The 23,674-nt window shown below is 56.3% G+C and overlaps 2 protein-coding genes across 4 annotated transcripts; one reads left to right on the top strand and one right to left on the bottom strand.

The window, feature by feature from the left end:
- Positions 1-5,542: 5,542 nt before the first annotated feature.
- On the top strand, positions 5,543-11,462 carry KDELR1 (KDEL endoplasmic reticulum protein retention receptor 1). Its single transcript, XM_010946889.3, has 5 exons — positions 5,543-5,801; positions 6,471-6,571; positions 6,745-6,903; positions 9,647-9,899; positions 11,178-11,462. Exons 1-5 carry the CDS (start codon positions 5,711-5,713, stop codon positions 11,210-11,212), a joined length of 639 nt encoding a protein of 212 aa, XP_010945191.2. The 5' UTR covers positions 5,543-5,710; the 3' UTR covers positions 11,213-11,462.
- Positions 11,463-13,711: 2,249 nt separating this feature from the next.
- Positions 13,712-23,614, bottom strand: SYNGR4 (synaptogyrin 4). 3 transcript variants are annotated; one of them, XM_074369318.1, is made up of 5 exons: positions 23,369-23,614; positions 22,194-22,395; positions 16,484-16,721; positions 15,148-15,287; positions 13,712-14,843 (listed from the first exon to the last, which is right to left on the bottom strand). In XM_074369318.1, exons 2-5 carry the CDS (start codon positions 22,284-22,286, stop codon positions 14,610-14,612), a joined length of 705 nt encoding a protein of 234 aa, XP_074225419.1. In that variant the 5' UTR covers positions 22,287-22,395; positions 23,369-23,614; the 3' UTR covers positions 13,712-14,609. The 3 variants fall into 3 exon arrangements, with proteins under 3 accessions (XP_074225419.1, XP_045366594.2, XP_074225420.1); XM_045510638.2 differs by lacking the exon at positions 23,369-23,614 and adding an exon at positions 23,186-23,325; XM_074369319.1 differs by lacking the exon at positions 13,712-14,843 and having other exon boundaries at positions 14,856-15,287.
- Positions 23,615-23,674: the final 60 nt, after the last annotated feature.

Here is a 23,674-nt window from a genome sequence, read left to right on the forward strand (position 1 = left end):
GACCCCACGGCCACCAAGAGACATGCATACACAAGAGATGGAGAAACAGGCAGAATTCGAGATGGAGGGAGGAGGCGGGCAGAGCAGACAGAAAACACAGTAAGACAGAAATAGCGAGGCAAGGCAAAGATCAAGACCCCCACCAGAGAGGTACCCAGCACAGACATGAAAGGAAGGCCGGGAAGGCGAGTGGCAGGAGGGATCAAAAATAAAAGGAAGAAAAAGTGAGGGGGAACAAAAAAGAGAAAGGGAAAAGGGGTCAGGTGTGTGGGGGGAGAGAAACAGAGAGAAAAAGAAATTAGTGGGGCATCCCACAGAGAGAAAAATGTCCCCATGATCTTACCCCTGAACTTGACCACAACCCCTAACCCCTTTTTGGCCCCTTACTCCTGTCTCCGTCCTGTTGTCAATGAGAGCTACAGAGTCACAACCCATGCTGGGCTATGGGGTTGGGGGGCACAGCTGTGGAGAGCTGGGGTGGGGGCGGTGAGGGGGTCCCTGGCTTCCAGCCCAGAGCAATTTAGTAAATTAGAGGCAATACAGCGTCTCTTCTTGTGTCCCCTGTTGAATACTAGCTGCCTGGGGTGGTCGGGCTGGGAGCCCAGACTCCTGGCTCCTGGGTCTGAGGGAGAGGAGGGCACCGGAGGCCTGGACTCCTGGTTCTGAGAGAGAGATTATAGCCTGCAGAAGGGGCTTCTTGAAGGGGTGAGGGTCCAGACAGGGCAGGGTTCACTCTTGACTGTCAATCAGGCTCCTGTCTGGTTGCCATGGTAGCACAGGCCTCCATCCACCCCACAGACAGCCAGGGTAGGGGAAAGGCCCACACCCCCTCCCCTGCCTTGTGGCCTTGCCCCCTACACCCCCTAGGCTTCCCAGGGACCCTGGGCCACTATCTCCCCAGGGGTGGGGGTGGGGGCTCCTAGCATGCCCAAATCCTGGCTCCCCCTCGCCCCTCCTCTCCTCTGCCCTTCCCCAAGCAGCTGGCTCAATCAGTGCTCAGAATAGCCCCCCTCTGCCCCAAAATAACCCACAGCTGTGGCCTGGTGCCCCCCCTCCCCAGGATAACACTCATTCTCCTCTCCCATCCCTATGGCTGATCACCCCTCAGCCCCTCCCCTGCCTCTCTCAGACCAACTCCTGCCCAGCCTCTGGCCTTGGGGACCCCAAGGTCCTGCTCCCTGCTGGAACCCAGAAGAGCAGCTCCAGCCCCACCCTTCTCAGGAAGCTGGACACCCAGTTTTCTCCCATGAGGGATTTGGGAGGCCAGTCTCCCACCCCTCCAGGGACAGAGAAGCGACATCCCCAGCCCCTAGGGGACTGGCGTTCCAGCCCCCAAAATCTACACCTTCAGGATCACATCATCCAGGCCTCCAATCTCCACCTCCCTATGAGTCTCACTCTCCCCACTTCCATGCCCACGGGACCAAAGAGTCCAGACCCCCATCCCCTGCCTTGTCAGGGACTCAGGAGACTGAGCCCCCAGCCCCCTCCTCCCTCAGACACAGAAGCCCTACCCTCCAACTTCTCCCATAGATTCGGAGTCCTGCTCTCCGGCCCCCTCCCTCCCGAGGACCCAGCAGTCCGGGTGCTCAGTTCCGTCCTTTTCCAGGACCCAGGAGTCCCAGCTTCTCCTGCCCCAGACTCAGGGATCCAGGTGCCCAGCCTCCTCTATGGCCAGGACCTAGGAATCCAAGCCCATAGCCCTCTCCTCTCTTAAGGACCCCTTTTTGTCTCAAGCCCCATCTGTCCCAGCATCCTGGACAACCTGCCAGCTTCCAGCCTCCCCGAGTCACCCCACTCAGGTCCTGTGCACAGTACAGCCTGTCCCCCAGCTGAGGAGGGTGCCAGAGATTCCTGGGGTGTCCCTGTCTCCATCACTCCCCCTAGTCCATCACAGAAGAGGCCACTTTGATCAACAGCCCACCCCCCTCCTCGCGTCGTGCTGCAGACGGAGTCCTGTTGACCACCCCCCGCAACCCCGTTCTCTCCCCACCCTAATCCTGATGCTTGGAAGAGACTGGAAGGGGATTCCAGAACCTTGAGGAAGGGATGGTAGCTTAAGGCAAGGGGTGCCAGGGCCTGGATGCTCTCAAGGTCCTTGGCCAGGGTATTAATAGCTGACTTGCAGTTGAGGAGGGAGGGGAGATGGAGAGGAGAGAGGGAGGAGGACCAGCTGAGGGGGGAGACTGATGCAGGCAGAGGGGTGCAGAGGGAAGGTGAGATGGAGAGATGGGGTTATAGAGAGAGATGGGGTGTCAGGTGTATGTGGCTGGGGAGAGGGATCAAAGTGTCAGAAATGGGGGGTTAGGAGGTCTGAGGTATAGAGACCTCAAAAAAAGGGCTGAGGGGCAGAGAACCCCCAAGAGGTAAGTCAGCTGGGGGCGGGTAAAGACCCCTGTTCACCATTCAATCCCCCCTTTTCCCTGAGGCCCCTGGCCAACTTTCTCTGTCCTAGATCTGGGGGTGCACGTTCCCACCCCCACCCCTGCATTCCCTACCCCAGCCTTACCTTTTCATGACCCTGATCTGGGGGGGGGATGACAGGGTGGCCAGGAAAGGAACCGGAGTCCAGCGACCCGAAGATTCGGCGGAGGGCTCAGGGAGCCGCCGGGGGTGCCAGGCCCTGGGGCGGCGGCGGCAGAGGCGGCGGCGGCGGCGGTGGCGGCGGGGACCTCCTGCCTGTCCCTGGCTCCGGCTCTCCCTCCTCTTCTTCGGTCTGTCCTGCCCTGTCTGTCCCCCAAGGTTGCTGCCACCCTGGCTAGGCGAGGACGCTGCTACACATGTTGCGCTGGAAGTTGGGCCCCGGACATTGCGGAGGCTGTCGGGGTGTCCTCTCGCCGCCCCGACCCCGTGGGGATCCCCCCTCCGCCCACCCGGGGTGCCCCCCTCTGCCGCTTCAGCCCCGGCTCCTCCCCCCCGTCCATGTGTCCGGTCCCGCCTCTCCCTGGCTCATTCGCAATCCCCCCCCCCTTTGTGCCCTCAGCTCCCCACCTCCCCGCGCTTGTGTCTGTCTGTCTGTCTGGGTCACCTCTGAAGCCGGTGGCTGGTGTGTGTGTGCGTGTGAGCGGCGGGAGACTGCCTGGCTGGGGAACAAGACTGCTTGCCCCTTCCTCCCTTCGCCACCTCCAGACCCCCCTGCGCCCCCACTCTCAAACACAGGCAGAAACACACATACACACATGCACACACGCACCGCCTCACTTCCCTGGGATTCCCCCTCAACACCCCCGGAGCTTGAGGAGGGACACACACACACACACACACACAGAAGGGGTCCAATGGTGGGGGGGGGGCTGCCACTGCTGTCAGGGGCTGTCCGTACAGACAGGAGGACACAGGCAGCCGTGGACGCCAGACGCCCGGCCGGACGCAGGCAGGAGGCACAGAGCCCAGGTATACAGCATCCATCCGGGTTTGGGGGGCTGAAGGGGAAGAAACTGGGGGACCCGAGACATCTAGGCAGGCGGCTCAGAGTCGAGACAGACAGACAGACCCCTCCCTCCCTCCCTCAGCCGCCGCAGCCCTTACAGACACACCCCCCCTCCACCAGCCCAGCCCTAGACACCCAGGCACACACAGATCCTCACCGGGCAGATGGCAGACGCTCGAGAGACCCCTGGGGGCCAGGCAGACCCACCCAGGCCGACACCCCCGAGCTGGGCACCGGTGGCTGAGGGAGGCTGCGGGCGGAGGGTGGTGGCGGCGGCCACGGCTTGGAGGAGCCGAAGCGGGAGGGACTCGCACACTCGCTCTGTTCTCGCACACACACACACTCACTCGGGATGCGATTAACATTCAGTCCCCGTCCGCCCCTGCCGGGAGACCCACAGCCCCCCTTCTTGGCCTCCCTGGGGACCCCTCCTCCTGCCAGGGCTGGGGAGGGGGCCGCCCCCTACCCCCGGCTCCCAGCCGCTGCCTTCCTCTCGGAGCAAGAGAGTAAGGGGCTGCAAATAAAAAAGGGAGGATGGGGCGAGAGGCAGGCAGGGACTCAGAACCCAGCATTAAAACACTGACTTTGGACCTGGACCCCAGGGCCCACGGGCTGCTGCCCTCTGCCCACTCCCCACTTTGAGGCTCCTGAAGCAGGAGGCCATTCCCAGACTTCAGTCTCCACCATGCCAGGACCCATCTTTTGGCTTCTGTTGCCTGGGAAAGCCAGGTCTGCAAACTAGATCTCCATCATGAAGCCAGGAGTCCAGGCTCCGAGCCCCCTCCTCTCTTAGACCCAGAAATTCAAGTCCTCAGCTCGCTTCTCCTTCAGAACCCAGGAGTTCAAGCCCCCAGACCCCTTCTTGCTCAGACCTCAGACTTGGGTACCTGGCCCCCTCCTCCCCCAGACCTAGGAGTCCTAGCCTCTTGCTCCCTTCTCCATTGGTACACAGTAATCCAGGCCCCCTCCTCCAGGCCTGAGTCCCTGTTAGGCATTCAGACAAACTGACCCCCTGGCACAAACCACACTCAGAGGCCCACAAGTCCAAGACTCATGGGTGTCACCCTCAGACACCCAGTCCATCCAGCACTTGGAGGAGGTCAATACCTCTGTACCGCTGTACCCCTTATTTTATTGAGAGACCCTGATGTCCATCACCAATGGGTACTCAAACATCCAAGAGGAAAGCAGTGTGTGCCCCCTCCTAGACACAGCCTGGTCCCTGGAGGGTCCCTCAAGGCCAGCTGCCTGGCTCCTGCCCTTCCTGCTAGAGGCTAGGCCCTGCACTTCTATAAAGTGCTGGGGTGGAGTGTGGCGCAGGGCAGAGAGAGAGAGAGGGAGAGAGAGAGGGAGAGAGGGAGAGAGAAGGAGAGAGAGAGAGAGAGAGAGAGAGAGCGCATGCACCTGTGAGGAGGTTGTTCTGGACTGGGGACTGGAGCCAGGGCTGTGGACTACTGACTCCAGAGTCTGGGAGAGCAGGAGTGAAAGTGTCATTTCTGAAAAGGAAGAGTCTGGGGGCCTGAATTCGTGGGTCCCAGAGAGAGGAATGGATTGTGCATCTAGATTCACGGATCTAGGATGCTTGAGACGCAAGATCGTTGGATGGGACCCTAAGTCCCAAGGAAGGGAGCCATACTTTTGGGTCTGAGGGAGGAGGGAGTGGGGCCTGGACTCCTAAGTCCTGGAGGATGAAGGTGCTGGGGCCCAGACTCCTGGGTCTGAGGGAGGGGCTTTCTTGCCTTTTGGGTGGATTGGAGCTGGAGGCCCCTGAAAGACCAGCCCCTGGGTCCCTGTTTAGGATTTTTAAAGCTCAGAGACCGGCCTTCTGAGTCTCTGTCAAGGGCAGAGACTGGGCGGCTGGGTTGCAGCCTTTACAGAGGCACAGACTGCTTGGAGGGACAGGTGCCGGATTCGGGAGTTTCAGATCCCAGCGACCCCACAAGTTCCTAGGAGGCAGCCTTGGCGGGTATATTCGGCGCCAACTCTGAGAAGTGGGTGGTAGGGGGCGCCCGAGAGCCGGGACTCCGCCCTCGGGGGCGGAGCCTCCCTACAGGACCCCTCCCCCTCCCGCCCTCCTCCCTCTTCCTATCTCCAGCTCGGCCACCGGCTCCGGCCTCGGCGCCCCCCTCCCAGAGCCCCCTCCCCAGAGCGGAGCCCACCCGAGGGCGCCTCTCCCGCCCCACCTCCCAGCCCAGCCGCCCGGCCAGAACAGCAGCCCCGGGAGGCAGCCCCACGCCAGCCTCCCTCCCTCCCGCCCAGCCCTGCCAGTTCCCCCCAACCATGAATCTCTTCCGATTCCTGGGAGACCTCTCCCACCTCCTAGCCATCATCTTGCTTCTGCTTAAAATCTGGAAGTCCCGCTCGTGTGCCGGTGAGACGCCCACCGGGGCCGGAGAAGAGGGGAGAGTGCAGGGGACATCCTAGGACTCGGGGAAGGGTTTGGAGGCACTAGGGGAACGGGTCCCTCCCAGCCGCTGCTTACTGGGGATCCCCTTTTCCAGATCTGGGGTCACCAGGGGGTCAGCTCATTTCCCCGACCAGGGATGCATACAGTTTGGTGGGGGTGGGTCCAGGAACTCAATTCAGCCTCCTCTGGCCCCTATCTGGGTGGCCTTGGGGTTCCTGGGGCTGGGAACAGAGAGCTGTGGCAGTCAGGGAGGTGGCTGGGAGTTGGTGACGTGGACTGTGGCCGCCAGAAAGGGAGCGGGAGATCGGCAGCCTGTTCTGGAGGGCTGAGGTCAAGTGGGGTCCTCGCGAGGCCCCGCCTTGGGTCCGGACTGTGGGAGGACCCTGAGGGGGCCGGGGGTGGCTGTGAGGCCTAGCCTGGGACAGAGCCTCGGGCTGGAGTAGCTTCAGGGCCGGGCTGCCCCCTGGCTGTAGACCGTGGGAAAGGGCCCGGCCCAGGCGGGCGGCCCAGGAGGCCTCGAGGGACAGCTGCACTCCAGAGCCGTTCCCAGGCTCTTCCCAGGCCCCGGGCCTTGGTTTACTGCCCATGCAGCCCACCTCCAGCCTCCCTCCACCCCATCTCTCTGGACCACAGGGATTTCGGGAAAGAGCCAGGTCCTGTTTGCTGTGGTGTTCACTGCCCGCTACCTGGACCTCTTCACCAACTACATCTCACTCTACAACACGTGCATGAAGGTAAAGGCTCTAGCACACCGGCTGGGTCCTCCTGAGCCAGGAGTCAGGTGCAGGTGCAAGGGAGGAGGGGCTGGGGCCGGGGGTCCTGGGTCTGAGGGTCCGGACTCCTGCATTAAGCCTACTGGGGCCCCGAGATTCCAGCTGAAGCGCCCTCTCCATCCTCCCCGTTGTAGGTGGTCTACATAGCCTGCTCTTTCACCACAGTCTGGATGATTTACAGCAAGTTCAAAGCCACTTACGATGGGAACCACGACACGTTCCGGGTGGAGTTCCTTGTTGTTCCCACGGCCATCCTGGCGTTCTTGGTCAACCATGACTTTACTCCTCTAGAGGTAGGCTACCTGGCAGGGTCCCTGTTGTTGTTGGACAGGCTGTGGGAGAATGGCTATTGACAGTGGACCCACTCAAAGTCTTCCCTCTATAGAGTTGGCTGAGACTTCCTTATTTTAGGACAGAAAGTTCCAAACATGGACTCTGGAGTCAGGTGATGTTCATGTACCAGCAGCAGCACTCACTACATGCAGGACGCTGCTCTGAGCATGTCATGTACGTTAATGTATTGCCTTTCAGAGCAGCCCCATTGTACCGACGAGGAAACTGAGGCTTAAGGAGTCAAAGTGGCACATCCAAGGTCATCAGCCTAATGAAGAGGTCAGGAATTTGAAACAGGGGCTCTGGGGGACCAGGCCAGTTGGATTTTGATCCCAGATCTGCTACTTTCTATTAGCATGACTTTGGGCATGGGGCTTGATTTCTGTGTACCTCAGTTTCTCTAAGTGTAAAGTTGAGATCAGGTCATTGTGAGGATTTACTGAGATTAGACAGTATTGCCTAGTGGCTAAATTAAATATCAAGACTCCAGAACCTGAGGGCCGGGATTCGAAGCCTGCTTAGCAGCTGTGGGACTTTGGGCGAGTCATGTAATTTCTTTGTGCCTCAGTTTCCTCATCTGTAAAATGGGGATAATCAATGCCTACTTCATAGGTTCTAATGAGGGGTTAATATTGGTAAAGCACAGTATCTGGAGGTAGGTAGGAGGTGCTGTCAGCGTTTGTTAGTGACTGCAGCGTTGAGGACCACGTGGATACTTTAACCCCTAAACATTGGCTGTAGTGGTTTTTAACTGCATGGCCTTTTGGTGTGCCCTACAGAGACTCCTGGGAGGAATTTTGAGAGAGCTTGTGCTAAGTCTGCAATTTCCTCACCCCTGGGGCTTGGCAGGAGTCAAACTCAGAGTGGTCTTTCCTCCCCCAGGACCACTCCTGCCCTCTAAGAAGCTGGCCCTGAGTGGCCAGACATGCTGATGTTTTCAACAGAAGCCACAGTTCAGGTGTTTTCCTGGGAGATCTCATTTGACAGCTGTGGCTACAGATTCCAAATAGATGTCTAAAAACACCCAACAGGCCAGACAGATCTGACTGAGGATGACTTTGGCCCATGGGTCCCAGAAATATCAGAGGGAGGCTGCCCTATGCTGTGGTGGGAACTTCAGGCCTGGCTTCAGGGCCTGGACTTTGCAAACTTGTCATCATCACCACCACCTTGGGCAGAGCACGCATCTGAGGCGGGCCCATTTTGCAGATGGGGGAAACTGAGGCTGGTGGGAAGGCAGTCGGGCTTACTCCAGGTGGAGGAGGCCAGGCTAAAACCTAGGCCTCTTGACTCCAGCTTTTGTGATTCCCTCCTTCAGAGGGGGGAGGTCACTTGTGCAAAGTATTGGCACCAACTCTGTGTCCGGCTCCATGCTGGCCATTCCAAATCCGTCATCATCCTGTGGGACCCCTTGGCCACCTGGGGAAGCAGACCTCCTCCTCCCTGTTTCTTGGAGGACTAAGGTGAGGCTCAGAGGGGAGACCTCACAGGATTTGAACCCAAGTCCACCTGCTTTCAACCCTATGCTATTAATTGCTACATGCTAAAAAGGTATTTTTTTCATTATAGAAGGAAACGAAATTTAAAAATTCAGATGTCACGAATAAATAAAGGAAAATGCCATAGACCTTCTATTTCCTCTTATGTCATGATTCTAGTCTAAAGCTAACAATCAAGTGGGTACTCATCAATTTAGTGGGTATATTTCCAGAGAGCCTCAACTAACCTGACCTAAGAGCCTCATTGGTGGATTCTGAAGGATTATGGGAGCCAACTCGGAAGGCCAGCTTCCCAGGGAGGAATCTGTTTCTACCTACATCTTGGCTGTGTGGCCTTGGATGAGTTCCTGATCCTGTGGGCCTCAGTCTCCTCATCTGTATGAGGGGGGTAACAGTAGGACGTCCTTGTAGGGTGAAGGCAGAAGCCAGTTAATACCCGTTAGAGCGGTGCCTTGGATGTAGTGAATGCTGTATACACGTGAGTTCTTATGAATACGTCCTGATGTTCCCCACGCCCCTCCCACAAACCTAAACGCCCCAGGAGGAAGTACACCTGCCAGCTGGCCTCATTCTCTGAGGGGAGGTTTCGGTGGGTCTGTAGACCACAAGCCGTCCCAGGTGGGACTTTCAGGGAGCTGAGGACTGAAAAAGGACAGACAGATGTCTGCAGTTGCTGCCGCTTCTCCTTCCTCTGATGCCCTGTCCTGCTCACGAATTTGAATGTCGCCCCTACCAGGGCAGAAAAAAATCATCCCCATTTTAGAGATAAGGAAACAGAGGCTCCAAGAATCTGGGTCTCCTGCCCAAGGTCTCATAGAGGGAAGTCTCAGAGTCAAGGTCCACTGTTGGGAGAGGCGTAATTGCAGAGGGCTCATGAACGCGGGCTCTGAAGCCTTAGTTCAAATCCCAGCTCAGCTGCTAACTAGCCACGTAGCCCTGGGCAAGTCTCTTACCCTCTCGGGGCCTCAGTTTCCTCCTCTGTAGAAGAGGATGCTAATAATAAGGGGTCATTGTGAGGATTAAATGAGAGAACACGCATGAGACGGGTAGAGCAGTTCTGCAGGCAGTGAGTGCCCAGTGGGCATCGCTGAACCTGTTCTCTCATCAACATCACTGCACCTGTAACCACGATGCCCGCCGTCCTCCCCTTCCCTTCTGCCCTCATTCCCCTCCTGCCTCATCCCACTCTCTGACCTCCCTGCAGATCCTCTGGACCTTCTCCATCTACCTGGAGTCAGTGGCCATCCTGCCACAGCTGTTCATGGTGAGCAAGACGGGCGAGGCGGAGACCATCACCAGCCACTACTTGTTTGCGCTGGGCGTCTACCGCACGCTCTATCTCTTCAACTGGATCTGGCGCTACCACTTTGAGGGCTTCTTCGACCTCATCGCCATCGTGGCAGGCCTGGTCCAGACGGTCCTCTACTGCGATTTCTTCTACCTCTACATCACCAAAGGTAGCCAGCTGGGGCGCCAACTGGAAGGGAGCCCACTCCTTCTCCAGTTCCCACCCTCCTGGGGGCCCCAGGCTCCAACTCACCAGCCCTGTACCACTCGAGGGAGGGCTTCCTCTCCCAGTTTCTGGGGACCTGGGCCCTCTGAGGAATTCAGACCTCCAGCCCTTGCCTCCCTAAGGACCAAGAAGTCACTCTTCTCGGCCCCCATGTGGCAGGGGCTGCCTTCTTGTGAACAGTGCTGTCTCCCTTTACAGAGACCAGGCGTCCCTGTCCCCAGCTCTGGGCGTTTGGTGGAGGAAGAGACAGGACAAAGAAGGGGCAGGGGTGGCTTCTGACTTTTCCTTTCTTGGGATTTGTCATAAACCCTTTTCCTGCCCTGAGGTTCCAGATCCATAGTGTTTCCATCACACCCGTAACAAAGCCAGAATTCCCATCTCCCCAGCCCCAGCGGTGCTCAGAGAAGGGAGGACACTGTCTCTGCTGACTGATCTCTGTCTTCATCCTCAGGGAGTCAGGCCTCCAACATTCATTCATTCATTCATTCATTCAACCAACACATTTATTGAGCACTTTCTGTGTCCCTGGCCAGGGCTGGGCTCTGGGGATACAACCGTAGGGAAAAAGATGGCTGAGGCCCTCCCCTCCATTCGTATTCTAGTTGGGGGAGATGGTGAAATGAACAAGTAAAAAGAGACGATTGCAAATAGTGAGAAGGGCAGTGACCGAAGGAAATCAGGGATGTTAGTGACCAATTGTGGAGGGTGAGGGGGTGACTTTCCTTGGAAGGGTGTGGTCGGGGGAGGCCTCCTACAAGAGATGGTTAAAGCAAAGACTTGCAATCAGGAGTCAGTGTGAAGGGAGGAGAGGACAGGAGGATAGAGGCCTAGAGGCTGCCACGGCTGCTCAGGATTAAGGCTGGGAGGGCAGGAGAGGGTGGTCTCACCTGACCAGCCTGGCTAGACCCTCTGACCCCAGCGTCCTTCGAGATCCAAGGCCTCCAGCCCTCAGAGTCCTTCCAGGATGGAAGAGGGGCAGCCAGCCTTAGAAGAAATGGGGCCTCCTCTGGGGTTCTGTGGCTCAGCCCCTAGGCTGGAGCAGGGTCCCTCGCCCCACCCCTCAGAGTTCAGGCTGATGCCCCCAGTTGACAGGTGGAGCCCTCGGGCTGACCCTCTTGCATCTCTGCCCAGCCCAGCATCCAAGCCCCTGCTGTGGGTGTGGGAGGTCGGCCCCTCTGCAGGGGCCCCATGGTGATGCCCGCCCCCCTCTCTCTCCTGACAGTCCTGAAGGGGAAGAAGCTGAGTTTGCCAGCCTAGCCCTGGTCCTCGCCATCCCTCTCCTCGGTGGCAGCGGCGGCGAGAGGCAGAGGAAGGCCACGGAAAACGAAGCGCCTTCCCAGCCAGGGGTGATTTTTTAAAGAACCAACCTCTCCCCGCTCCCCAGCCCCCTCCTGCCGAGTTTCAGGGGGCGGTGGAGGACCCAAGTCTTGGGGAACTCAGGACCTGGGCTGTTTGTAGTTTTTTGCCTTTTAGAAAAGAAGAAAAAAAACCACAAATCTTTCCACTATGTAGTTTTTGATTCTGATGACTCCTTTCTCTTCTACTCTCTGGCCCCGATTTTTATAAACTGTTTTCGAGTGTCCCGTGGGGCCGGACAAGGCTGGAGATCTTTTCCCTCCCGCGAGTTCCCTGGCTCCCTTCCAGATCCTACCCCGCCAGCTCCACTGGTTGCCAAACACTAAATTGGCAGACACCTACCTGCCGGACCTCCCACCGTGGCACAACACTCTGTGTCCCCCAAACTTCTGCATTGGGGAGGGGGAGGTGGGGAGGGGAGGTCTCCCCTGATTTTTCATAATAATTTTTTCCCAGAGTTTGGGTTTTGGGGTCTTGTCCTCGGTTTTTGTTTTTTTTTTTTGGTTTTTTTTTTGGCAATTTAGGTGGACGTGGGCAGGGGGCTGGCCCGAGGGTCACCACAGCTCTGCCGCCACGTTTTTGTACAGAATTGATGGTTGATTCTTTGTTCTCTTGAAATAAACAGAGGAAAATGATGCCTCTCTTTTGCTACTCCTTGCTCTCTCTCTGGTGTTTGTGGGGTCCCCCCACCCGCCACCCCAGCCCCTCTCTCTGCCTCTGCTCTATCCCACGCATCATCTACAGGAGACCCGGGCCTGGGAGGAGCAGGAAGATAAGAAACGGGGGCTCCCCAAGACTCTGAGCTGCACCCCGACTCCTCAGGACTCCACTGGGGAAGAGGTTTTGGAGAAATTTAAAAAAATCCAGAGATTCTTCTTATCTTAGCACAAAACTGCCCTGACAATTCTCTGTAATCTCAGGGTTGTGGAGGACCTTCTAGAACCTGTGATTTGAAAGTCATCCGGGGGCATCCGCCGTCCCCCATCATTTTGCATTTTGTTGAGCTCCTTTAAGTTTTCTTTAAAAAAAAGGAATTGGTTGCCAGCCTTTAAAAACCAGATTTTCACATTCAAACCAGGGTTTCTGGCTTCTTTTGAAAAAAAAAAAAAAATCCATCAATCTGACAATGCCGGGTCCTCGTTTCTGGGTGGCAGCAGATGGCTGGAGTGAATAGCTGGGATGCGAGCTTTGCACCCCTCCCCACCACAGTTCCCCAAAGTCCCCAGGACTTGGCTGAAGTGTTGTTACCATCGATTATGGGCTGACGCTGTCGGGTTTTGTTTTTGTTTTGTGGAGGTCAAAGGAAAGTCAGACCTTTTCCGTTTCCCTCCAGTTTGGCTTCACACCTGGCCTGTTTCCTTCACTCGTGTTACTTGCCTGGCCCTTGTAAGCTTTTGGAGTTTTGCCCCCTGATCTAGACAGATCCCCTAGATGTCTGCCTAGACCTTCCTTAACCGCCTCCAGCTGTCCTGTAGGACGGCTCTGGGAGCTTCAGGAGGCGGGTAGCTGGCATTTTGAGAGCATTTTGGAAACACAAGGCAATGTATGTTGCAGGAGGGGAGCTCATGGGACCCTCACAGCGCCCTCACTGCGGAGGAGGAGAGAGGCTTAGTGGGGCGAGTGGCAGAGTTGGGGTTCGCACCTGCCCGGTTTTCCTGCTGCCAGAGCCCATGTGTTCAGCCACTGCTATGGGGTTTTTCAACTGTCCTTCCTTCTTTCCCTTCTTCCCTCCTTCCTTCCTCCCTTTCTCTCCTTTCTTTTCTCTTTCTGTTTAGAGGAATTTGCCCAGAAGCCTGATATGGAAAATGCTGGAACTAGGCTGCTTGGGTTGATTTAGGGTTGGAAGGGCACCTCTCTGAACGCAACCTGCAAACTATCAATCTAAATCTGGTCCAAGTCTCTGGTTTGACTGCCAGCCCAACTCAGGCCCAGAGAAATTAAGTGACCTGTCCCAGGTGATCCAGCTGGTGACAGAGTGAGGACCAGAGCTCCGAGTCCTCCCGTTTCCCAGCCCGGAACACTGCCCACTCCACTGCACCGTGGCTGTTCTCTCCAGATGCGCATGGGGACCACATCCTGTTTATTTCTGCACCCTCAGCACTGAGCATGGGGTCTGCCACACAGGAAACCAAAAAAGGGACCACGGAGCCCATATTTGACTCTCCATGGCACATACCCCTTTGTCCAGTTTGTGAATGATTGCTTCTCAGGTTCCCCCATGGCCCTTGGGCGGGTGTGTTTTGTTCGGCCCATGTAACATTCAGCTTTTTTTTTTTTTTGGTATTCACTGTCAACCAATCCACATCAAAAGAAACAGATTTCCGGTTGTTCTAGAAAAAGCAGAAGGTTCTAGAGCTGCAGTGTCCAATATGGTAGCCTTTAGCTACGTGACCATCAGCGCTTGAAATGTGGCTAGCCCAAACTGAGGCGTCACCTTGTAAAAGATGGGGAAGAATTTAAAAAACTGAGTGTGCGAGAATGTAGGATACCTGGCTCGTGGTTTTTATACTGATGACATGATGAAATGATACTATTTGGGGTATATTGGGTAAAATAAAATAAACATTCATTTGACTTGTTTTGTTCTACTTTTGTTCATGGGGGAGGTGGATAAGTTAAAGTCAGCCCCCTGCGGCTCACGCTCGATTTCTATTGGACAGCGCTGCTCTAGACACCCCGGGCCTGTGGTGCTGGATGCTGGTGGCCCCTTTAGTTTTGGGGTTCTGGAATACAATTCCTTCCTTTTCCCCAAGACTGTCTTTCAGATATTTGAAGACAAGGATCTCCCCTCATCTCGGTCACGGACTTGCCGTTCCCTGTTCCTTAAACGACTCCTCACACAGCATGGTTTTGAGTTGGGTCCCTTGTCCCTGGGGTGAGTTTAAGGGCGTGGGGCCCTGGCTCAGCGACAGGGCGGGTCCCAGTGTCAGCCCTCTCTGCGGGCAGTAGCATCTTCTCTCTGAACTTGAGCATCCTCAGCTGTAAAGGGGGCCACCTCGTGCCTCCCTCCCGTGGCCAGTGCAAGGAGAAAAGGGCTCACGGTGTAATAGGCCCAAAAGTGTTTCCTTCCTGCCACTGGCTCTCATCTGCCACTGTCAAGGGGCTGCCCGGGTGGAGAATCCGGGGGGCAGTAGGGAAATGGGACACGCTGCAGACACCCCTGAGAAGACCCTATTGGATTTCCCCCTATCCCCGGCCACTAGAGGGACCAGAGAGGAACAGACAGGAGGACAGAGGGCTGTTTTCAGAAACCCTTCTGGAGGGAGGATTATCTCTTTACTGATGTGGGTGAGGCTGTCTAGTTGTCGGGCATCATAGCGAGGCGGGGGGCCTTCGGAGTGGTCAGATAGGGGGGCAGGGCAGAGTTGGCATAGCTCAGGCCGTGGGGGCCCGTGGGGGGCGTGCTGACCGGGCTGGCAGCCGACGGTGGGGAGAGGGAGGTCAGCACCACGCTTCCCTCATCCAGGGAGCGCTTGTAGGGGACTAGAGCGTCATTCTGGAGGTCCTGGAGGGCCAGGTAGGCCTGGAAAACCTGTGGGCAGAGGAGGGTGAGCTGAAGGCTGGCTCAGGCAGGGCGAGGGAGGAGAGGGACTGGGGCTGGAGGCTGGCCTGGTGGGGAGGACGGCTGTGTCCACAGCTCACTGGATGAGGGCACCAGCATGTCACCTAAAGCTGGGCTGTGTCTGCTCAGAGGAAGGGGCGCCTTCTTCCTGGTTTGCCCAAAGTCACAGAAGGGGCTGGCGGAGGCCCAGGGAGCTGGGTGAGAGCGGGAACATTCCAGCCCTCTTACCCCCTTGCCCTGCAGAGGGTGCCTGGGGAGCAGGGCTCATCCTCACCCAGACGAGAACGGAGAAGAAAGTGAAGGTGATGGCGGCCTTGGCGCTGCTGCTCCCCAAGAGGAATTGTCTGGGCTGCGAATGCTGCCACTGGTTGGCCAGGAAGCAGAATCCCACAAACCAGATGCCTGCCCAGAGGACTAGGGGGGTTGCAGGAGAGAAGAGAGGCGGTGGGGAGGGGTGGAGAGAGAGCACGCTCAGGGGGTGTGGTTGAAGTGTGGAAAGGGGGACTTGGGGGTGGTGGGTGGGGCCTGGGGTCTCACTGAGGCCTCTCCCCACCAGCCCTCTCTAAAGCACCCTGGCGTGGAGCAGCGCTGTCCATGACAGAGGTCACCAGCCACTTGAGGCTTTTCACATTTCAATCAATTAACATTTTCAATCAATTAAAATAGAATTTAAAAAAACTCAGCTCCTTGGTGGCACTGGCCACTCTGCAGGTGCTCAGTAGCCCCACGCGGCTGGTGGCTCCCTCACTGGGGACATTCCCACTGTCACAGAAAGTTCTCTTGGACAGCACTGGACTCAGTGATCTTTACGGGCCCTCCCAGCCTGGAGACGCAGGAACTGGGCAGGTGTGGAAGAGGAGAGAAAGGAGCCTGGGGCCTGAGGGAAAGGGATGTGCATTAATTTGGCACTTACTATGTGCTGGGCTCTAGCTAAGGTGCTTGGCCTTGGTTAGGAGGCCAGGCTGGGCTCGGAAGCCTGGATCTGGGCTTCGCAGCTGTGTGCCCAATTCCCTACCCTCCTCAAGCCTCAGTTTGCTCCTCTGTAAAATGGGGATCTGAATAGGACTTACCTCCTCGGGTGGTTCTCAGAAAGAAATGAGATGGGGCACATGGAGCCCTCGACTCTGCCTGCCCTGTGGGATGTGCCTGGTAAATGTCAACATTACTACAGTCCCTTCTCTCCTTTCATCCTCAGAAAAGCCCTGGAAGTGGGGGTTTTCATCCCAGCTTCTGTGAGGAGGAGACCCATTCCAGCTCACTGAGCAAGGAGGCGCCTGAGGCGAGATTTCAAACTCGGGTCTGTACCCTTCCTCCAGCCACTGGTGGATTTTCAAGAAATTTTGTGAAGAAGGGAGGTGACTGGGAGGAAAAAGCTATGCAGAAGAGCGGCTTCTAGAATTAGCCTGGGGGTCAGAAGAGGTGACCGTGACACTGAGTGTAAGGGGTAGGCAGTAATTCCCCAGGGAGGACACAGTGTGGAGGACAGTCAGAGGCCAGCTGGGTGGTCGAGGGCAGTGTCATGGGGCCCTGGGGACCCGGGGGGAGGGGTGCTGGGAGCTGGAGTCGGGCAGCTGTGGGTGGGCCCTGCCCGGGAGCGGGGTGAGGCTCACTAGCCAGGATGAAGTCCAGGAGCTGGAAGGCCGTCTTGAAGCGGGTGTTGGCGATGCAGCTCTCATGGGCGTCCAGGGCGAGGAAGGCCAGGCAGCTGAGGAAGGCCAGGAGGCCGGCCCCCACAGCGAAGCTGCAGGCTGTGTTGTTGCTGTTGAGGACGCAGTGGAGCTGCGAAGACTCGGTTTTGTTCTGGTAGCCGTCGGTCAGTAGGGAGGAGAAGACGATGAGAGAGAAGACCTGTGGGTGTGGGAGCGGGGTTCCCAGGGGCGGGAGCGGAGCTCAGCATCTCCCGGAACCCACTCCTCCCCCCAGGCTCCCCATCACTGGGCCAGCCAGGCTGTACACCCACTGGGTGGTTTTGGCCCCTCCCTCCCTGTCACATCCTCAGAGCCTCCAAGCTCCATCCCTTCTGTCACCCCTCCACTCAGGCCTCGTCCTCTCCCCTGGGCGCTTGCCCCAGCCTCCTCCCTGGCCTCGCTGCCTCCAAGTCTTGCCCTTTCAGCCTGTGTCCCCTACATGGCCCCAGAGGTGTCTTTCCGCACCCCGCCCCTCCTGGCTCAACAGCTCCCCATCCCATGGCTCCCAGGACCCATCAGGACAGAGTCCCAGCCCCTCATCTCTCCCCAGTCACTCTCCCCTTCTGCCATCCCACACGGGGACACGCTACCAAACCGAAGTACCAACATGAAGTGCTTAGCACAGTGCCCGGGACCTAGGAAGACAGGGCAATATGGATTTGCTCTCCTATTGATTCTCTCTGCCTCCAAGCTCTTCCCTCTGCCTACAACTTCCTCCTCCTCCCTCAGGCTTAGCTCATTTCTCTCCATTAAAAATACCTTTTTTTGGATCACTATGCTGTACACCAGAAACTAACACAACATTGTAAATCAACTATACTTCAATTAAAAAAATTTGTGTGTGTGTGTGCAATATTCCAAAGACACAGAAAAGAAGCTGGGAAGGGATAAACTGAGAGTTTGAAATTTGCACCTCTTGGGGAGTGATGGGAGTGTTAGATATCTCGATTGTGGTGGTGGTTTCATAGGTGTAGACGTCTATCAAAATTCGTCCAATTATACATCTGAAATATGTGTAGTCTACTGTACAGAAATTATACCACAATAAAATTTTTAAAAAGGCACAGAAAAGTGCAGAGAGGACTGTGACAAACATTCAGTCCCTAACAAATATTAATCTTGTTTCAAGATTTTTTTTTTTTAAAGCAAATACAGCCTCACTGAGACGGTACCGACCCCCGAATCCGCCACGCTGCGCACAGCACACCAGAGCACGCTGTCCCCGCCTACCCTTGTCTTTTACCCGGTTTATTTATTAAACTACTGATGTACTTGCCCCACGTGCCCTAGCCCATGTCATCCTTACACCACCCTAGGAGGTGGGCACTATGAACAGCCCTGTTTTTTTAGGTAGTGGAACTGAGGCACAGAGAGTATGAGCAACTGCCCAAAGTTAGTCAGCAAGTAAGGGGCAGGGCCTGGATCTGAACCCAAGCTGCCTGGCTCTTGAGTCCGCCTTAAGCCCTGGCTGTATATACGGCCTCTGGCTGGACCCGACGCCTTGAGGGCAGTGGTCCCTATCACTGTGATTCAGAGACAATCTGAGGCCCAATTATTGGTTTCAGACAGTCACAATGAAGTGTGGCAAAGGCCACCCCGGATGTGGAAGAAACCCCTGTGTGTACATTGTGAGGGATGGGAACTGGTCCAGGAAGTCTTCCTGGATGAGGCAGTGCCTGTAAGGAACATGGCAGGATGAAGAAGGCTACAAGACTGGATGCTGTCTAGGGGTCAGTAGGGAGCCACGGAAGGGCTGTGAGCAGGGCAGGGGCAGCTCTGGGTGTTTGAAGACCCCTCTGGGGCCATGTAGAGATGGACCAGAGTGGGTAAGACTGCAGGCTGGGGAGGAGATTGGGGCCTGCAGTCGGGGAGAGTCCTGGTTTGAGCAGGCACCAAAGTCAGGGGGAAGAATTTAGGAGGAAGTTAAGGTGAGCTCTGAACTGGACCTTAAAGAATGAGAGGTTTTCCAGGCATATGGGAGTAAGGGCATTCCAGGCAGCGCGAACCATGTGTACAAAAAACTAGTTGCCTCAGAGTGAAGCTCCTTCAGGGGCTGGAGAGAAATCCCATCTGAGGGAGCTGGTGGGAGGTGAGGCTGGAAACTTGGGTGGGAGCCAGACCCTCGGAGGCTTTGGACACCAGACCAAGGAGCCTGGACTTGGGAGCCATGGAAAGTTAAAGTCCTAATTGGGGCTTTACTTTATGAGTGGAAGGGTTCTGAGCACAGGATGACCTGGTTCAGACCCGGGAGTTAGAGACAATCTCCTGAGCTACGATGGATGGGAGGGCCATGACAGCTCAGAGAGGAGATTGGTGGGAGGGTCCGGAAAGAAACGCTGAGGCTGGAGCTCTGGGGAATCTGGTGACATTTAGGACATAAAATTGGACTTGGTAATTGATTGGATGCGGTGGCGTTGGGGACCGGAGGGAGGGAGTAGGCAAGGGAAAGGGAATTCATCAGAAGTTGAACTCCTCCTGGACAGGGTCCAGCTGGGACCCTTCTCTCCATGCCTGGCCCCCAGCACCAGAATGGACCTCAGCACACGCGTTGAAAGAGTGAATGACTTTGGCTCTCCTGTTTTGCTCTGGCCCTGCCCTTCGGAAGGGGGAACGTGGGAGGCAAAGGACTGACCCCTAAACTCGGCCTCTGTTCATCTTCAACTCTCCTTTGCCTTAATTGCTTTCTCTGAACAAAAATAACCGAGAAAAGACAGGGGAAGGGGGAGGGTGTAGCTTGGTGGTAGAGCGTGTGCTTAGCATGCATGAGGTCCTGGGTTCAATCCCCAGTACCGCCATTAAAATAAAACAAACATATAAATAAAATAAACCTAATTACCTTCCCCACCAAAAAAACTAAAAACCAAAAAACAAACCCACACCAAATTAATAATAATAATCACTAGTCCCCCTTTTTGTCCGGCACCATAATATTAAGTGAGGGTGTTTACATCCATCCCCTATTCGGGGCTGAGGAGCTGAGTCTGTGGAAGGGGAGCATCTTGCCCTGCTGGTCAGAGGCAGAGCCAGGTCAAGGACGGGAAGGCCCATTGATCATTTCTGAGCCTGTATTCGTGACGGGCGCTGCCTCCCTGAAGCCTCAGGCCAACCCGGTGTGAGACAGGTTACTAATTCATTGTTGTTTCACAGGTGATAAATCGAAGACATTATGGTGCCGTGGAAAGAGCCAGACGCTTCTGACTCCACCAGCTGTGTGGCCTTGGGCAGATAGATCGCTCCCCTCCTGGAGACTCAGTTTCCCAGTCTGCCTCTGTGGGGAAGGGGGGGTGCCTGGCCTTGAGATTCATCCTCACATCTGGCCCAGAGAGGGGAGGTGTCCTCTAAAGGTCAGTCAGCGGTGGAGGCAGGGAGTGGGGATTGGAATCCAGCCCTCCTGCCTTCCAGGCCCATGGGCCGGCTGTCCACTGACCCCGAGAACCTTGGGCGGCAGCGCCAGCCCAGGGCACCCTGGAGATGCAAGGAGCGGGAACTCATCTGGGCTGAGGGGACCTCTCGCCCTCTGAAGCCTGAGTCCAACCTCCTTCCACACCCTTCCCATCCTGTCCCCAGGGAGGGAGCAAAGATTCATCGGTTAAGGCACCAGCTGGCAGGCGGCCGTGAGAAGGACAAGAGCACCAGCTGCCCAGAGACTCCCTACCGAGGAGCCGGGCCAGGGGGGCTGGAGGAGAGGGCTGGCGGGCGGGAGAATGGAGGCAGCAGGCAAAGTCCGTGACTGGAACGTCTGGCCCGGTTGGCGGCCCTCCCCCAACCCTTCCTGACTCCAGTCCACACCAGCTGGGCCTCCTCCTCCCTGGCCACCCGCCCTTCTTTCTGAAGCATCAGAAGTATCTTTTGACTGGCTCGCTGGCTGGCTGATGTCCTTGGACAAGTCCCTCAACCTCTGTGAGCCTCAGTTTCCCCTTTAGGTCCAACGAGTGTGATAACACCCACATCACAGCGTCGTGGTAAGGAGCGGAAGAGCCGGCCCCAGGGAGGGACTTGGAATTGGGATGTGGAATTCCTAAGTCCCCTCTTCCCCTGGATGAGACGACAGTGGACGCAAGTCCCCACCACCCTTTGCCCCCTACACCCCTCTCTCTCCTCCATTCCAGGTCATGGTTTGTCCCAATAATAATTGCTATTTGAGAAAAGATTACGACTGGTCAGGCCCACGCTCATCAGTTTAGGGGCATTAATTTGTATGATGTTCACAACAGTCTTTCTTGGTGAGCAGGAAGGACTAGACACAGGAGGGTAGAGAGGTTCAGAGAAATCAAGTCACTTGCTCAAGGTCACACAGACCTTGGGTGACCTGGGAAGTTATCAAATAAGACAGGGCTCTTGTGGAGGGTGGATAGCTCAGTGGTAGAGCACGTGCTTAGCATGCTTGAGGTCCTGGGTTCAATCCCTAGTACCTCCATTAAAAAAAATTATATAAATAAGCCTAATTACCCACCACCAAAAAATCTAAAACAAAAAAAACGGGGCACTTTTGAGAATGAAAAGTGGTGCTGCTGATAATAACACCAGGAGTGACCCAGGCAAGAAGTGGAGAATGTCGCTCTACATGGACAGCATGGGGCTAGACTAAGATGCTCAGCTGGGCCTGATCCATCCTGGATTAGGACCCTAGGTTCAGTCCAGGGTACCCCTCCTATGCCCCAGACTCTGATCACATCTCATCTTCTCCCTGGGCCTCAGTTCCCAACTCTGTCAAGGGAGGGCAAGGGAGCCAGCACAGCATAAAGCCCAGAGTCACCACTCTAACCCCTCATGTACTGAGGTCCAGAGAGGGGCAGTCATTGGCTTGGTCACACAGCAAAGTCTGGGGTTGAATGAGGATTTGACCCCAGGCATCTTGACTCTTTGGGAATGTGGTAATGATGAAATGAATGCAGGTGTAGGCCTCGCTTGGCACCGTGGCCGACACAGTGCCCACCCAGTGCCCACCCAGGCCCTGATATCTTAGGTCTGTGTTACATATTTTCTTCCTACCTCTGTGTATCTCTTTCTTCCCAGAGCTCCCAGCCCCTGCTCCTCTCTGGGTCCATTGTCTGAGAGGTGGAAAATGAATGGGCTCTGGCATCTCACAGACCCCAGTTTGAATCCCTGCTTCGCCTCTTACTCTGTGACCTTAGTCAATGCTGTCCAATGGAACTTTCCACCTTGATGGAAATGTTGTAGATCCTTACCGTCCAGTGTGAGAGCCACCAGCCACAGTGGTTGTTGGGTACCTGAAATGTGGCCACTGTGACTGAGGCACAGAATGTTTTATTTTAATTGGTTTAAATTAGTATAGCCACTATGTGGCCTGTGGCTACCCCACTGGCCAGCATAGCCTTTTAAAAAATTATTTAACTTTCTCTGATCCTCAGTTTTCTTATCTCAAAACTGGGGCTCACAGCACCCACTCTGAAGGGTCATTTCTTCCCAAGAGAGTTGATAAGTGCTTAGAATAGCGCAGGGCTTATGATTAGATGTTCAGTAAAAATTGCCTTCAGTTACAAGCTCCCTTTTGCCTTGTTCTCCCCATCGGACCCCTTTTATACCCCCACTCCCTCTGCACTGGGTCTGAGAGGTGAGAACTCCTGTTTCCGGTCACCCACGGGGCAGCCGGGCCACAGGAGGGCCTCACCCCTGCGAAGATCCGAGTGATCGTCTTTAGCCTCTTGAGAAACTGCACAGCTTCACTGTCGGCCAGGTCCTGGAGGCTTTCTGGGATGTGCATGGCAGCTGCTCTGCTTCCCCGATCCCCGGAGGCCGGGGCAGGGATGCTGGGTGCTGCCTGCTGGGCACCGCCGTCCGGAGGCTCCAGGCCCAATCTGGGGGCTCGGCTGCTGCAAGATAAGAGGGAAAGGGATGATGGTTAGAGTCCAAGGGATGGGGTAAAGGGGCTGCCAGGGGTCCTAGGAGTAGGGGACATGGGATGGGGGTTCTGGGGGGGGTCCCAGGAATTGGGTTATGTCAGGGGGAGGGGTCTGCCAGGGTCCTTAGGAGCCGGTGCATGGGGTGAAGGGGCTGCTGGGGGTCCTAGAGATGGGGCACAGAGTAAAAGGATGGCTGATGGTCCCATGATGCTTGGGGTGCAGGGTGAGGGTCTTCTGAGAATTCTAGAAGTAAGGGTGCAGGGTGAGGGGGCTGCTGGGGGGTCCCAGGAGTCAGGAATGCAGGCTGTGGGGTGAGGGGGCCAGAGCCTGAGAGGTGGAGGTGCAGGGCGAGGGGATTCCAGGCCAGGGAGAAGGGGTAGGATGTTGGGGTGATTTCCTTGACCCAAGAGCCAGAGGTCCCATTTTAAGGACAGTGTTAGAGGAATTTTCGAGGGACCAGGGGTGCTGGAATGGAGATTAGAAACACTAGGAGGTCTGAATCAGGGGATCCCTTTCAGGTTTTGGGGTGACAGCACCCACAATGGAGACACCAGGCATCTCCAGGTAGATTTTAGGCTGTCCTTGTGATTTGGGGTGATTTCCTTAAGAATCAGGGCCCCCGCTTAGAAATTCAGCTCCATCTTCATCAAAGTACATTTCCTCAAGTGGCAGGTCTGGACCTCAGATGTGTGGGAAACATGGGCTCCGAGCTGAGCTGTCGCCTCAGAATGAGGAGGCCGTGCCCCTGGCACTAAGTTACCTTCAGAGGAATGGAGTCTTCCCTTTAAGGACGTGGAATGGGGGTGGTGGGGCTCGAGGGCGGTGAGGCTTGGGGATTATGCTGCCTGACAAAGAGTCACCCCTACTGTGGAGGCCCGGTCCGCGTCACCTGGAGGCCTACTCTTCCTTCCGCCCACCCTCCCTGCTTGGTCCCTGACGCTACCTCAGCCTTCTTTTGGTTCCTCTTTTTCCCGCCTTTTCCTTCCTCCACAGATGATTGGCTGCGCCAAAGCCCCGCCCATTTATTTCCCCGCCTACTTGGGAGGGGACACGAGCCAGGGCGTGGCCTCAGCGGACGTTGGCCCGCCCGCCGTTGGCGGACTGCGCGCGGGAGGTCTGCCCCGCCCAGCCGTCCCGGGAGTCTCGCGCCCGCCCCGCCCCTTTTCCTTTAAGGCTAGTGGACAAGGAGATACTTCTGCAGCGCCTGCGCTGAGCCCTAGGAAAGGGTGTGGCGCAAGAAGGTTGCACA

Source organism: Camelus bactrianus, chromosome 9 (genome assembly GCF_048773025.1).
Source record: "Camelus bactrianus isolate YW-2024 breed Bactrian camel chromosome 9, ASM4877302v1, whole genome shotgun sequence".
NCBI classification, from domain to species: Eukaryota; Metazoa; Chordata; class Mammalia; order Artiodactyla; family Camelidae; genus Camelus; species Camelus bactrianus.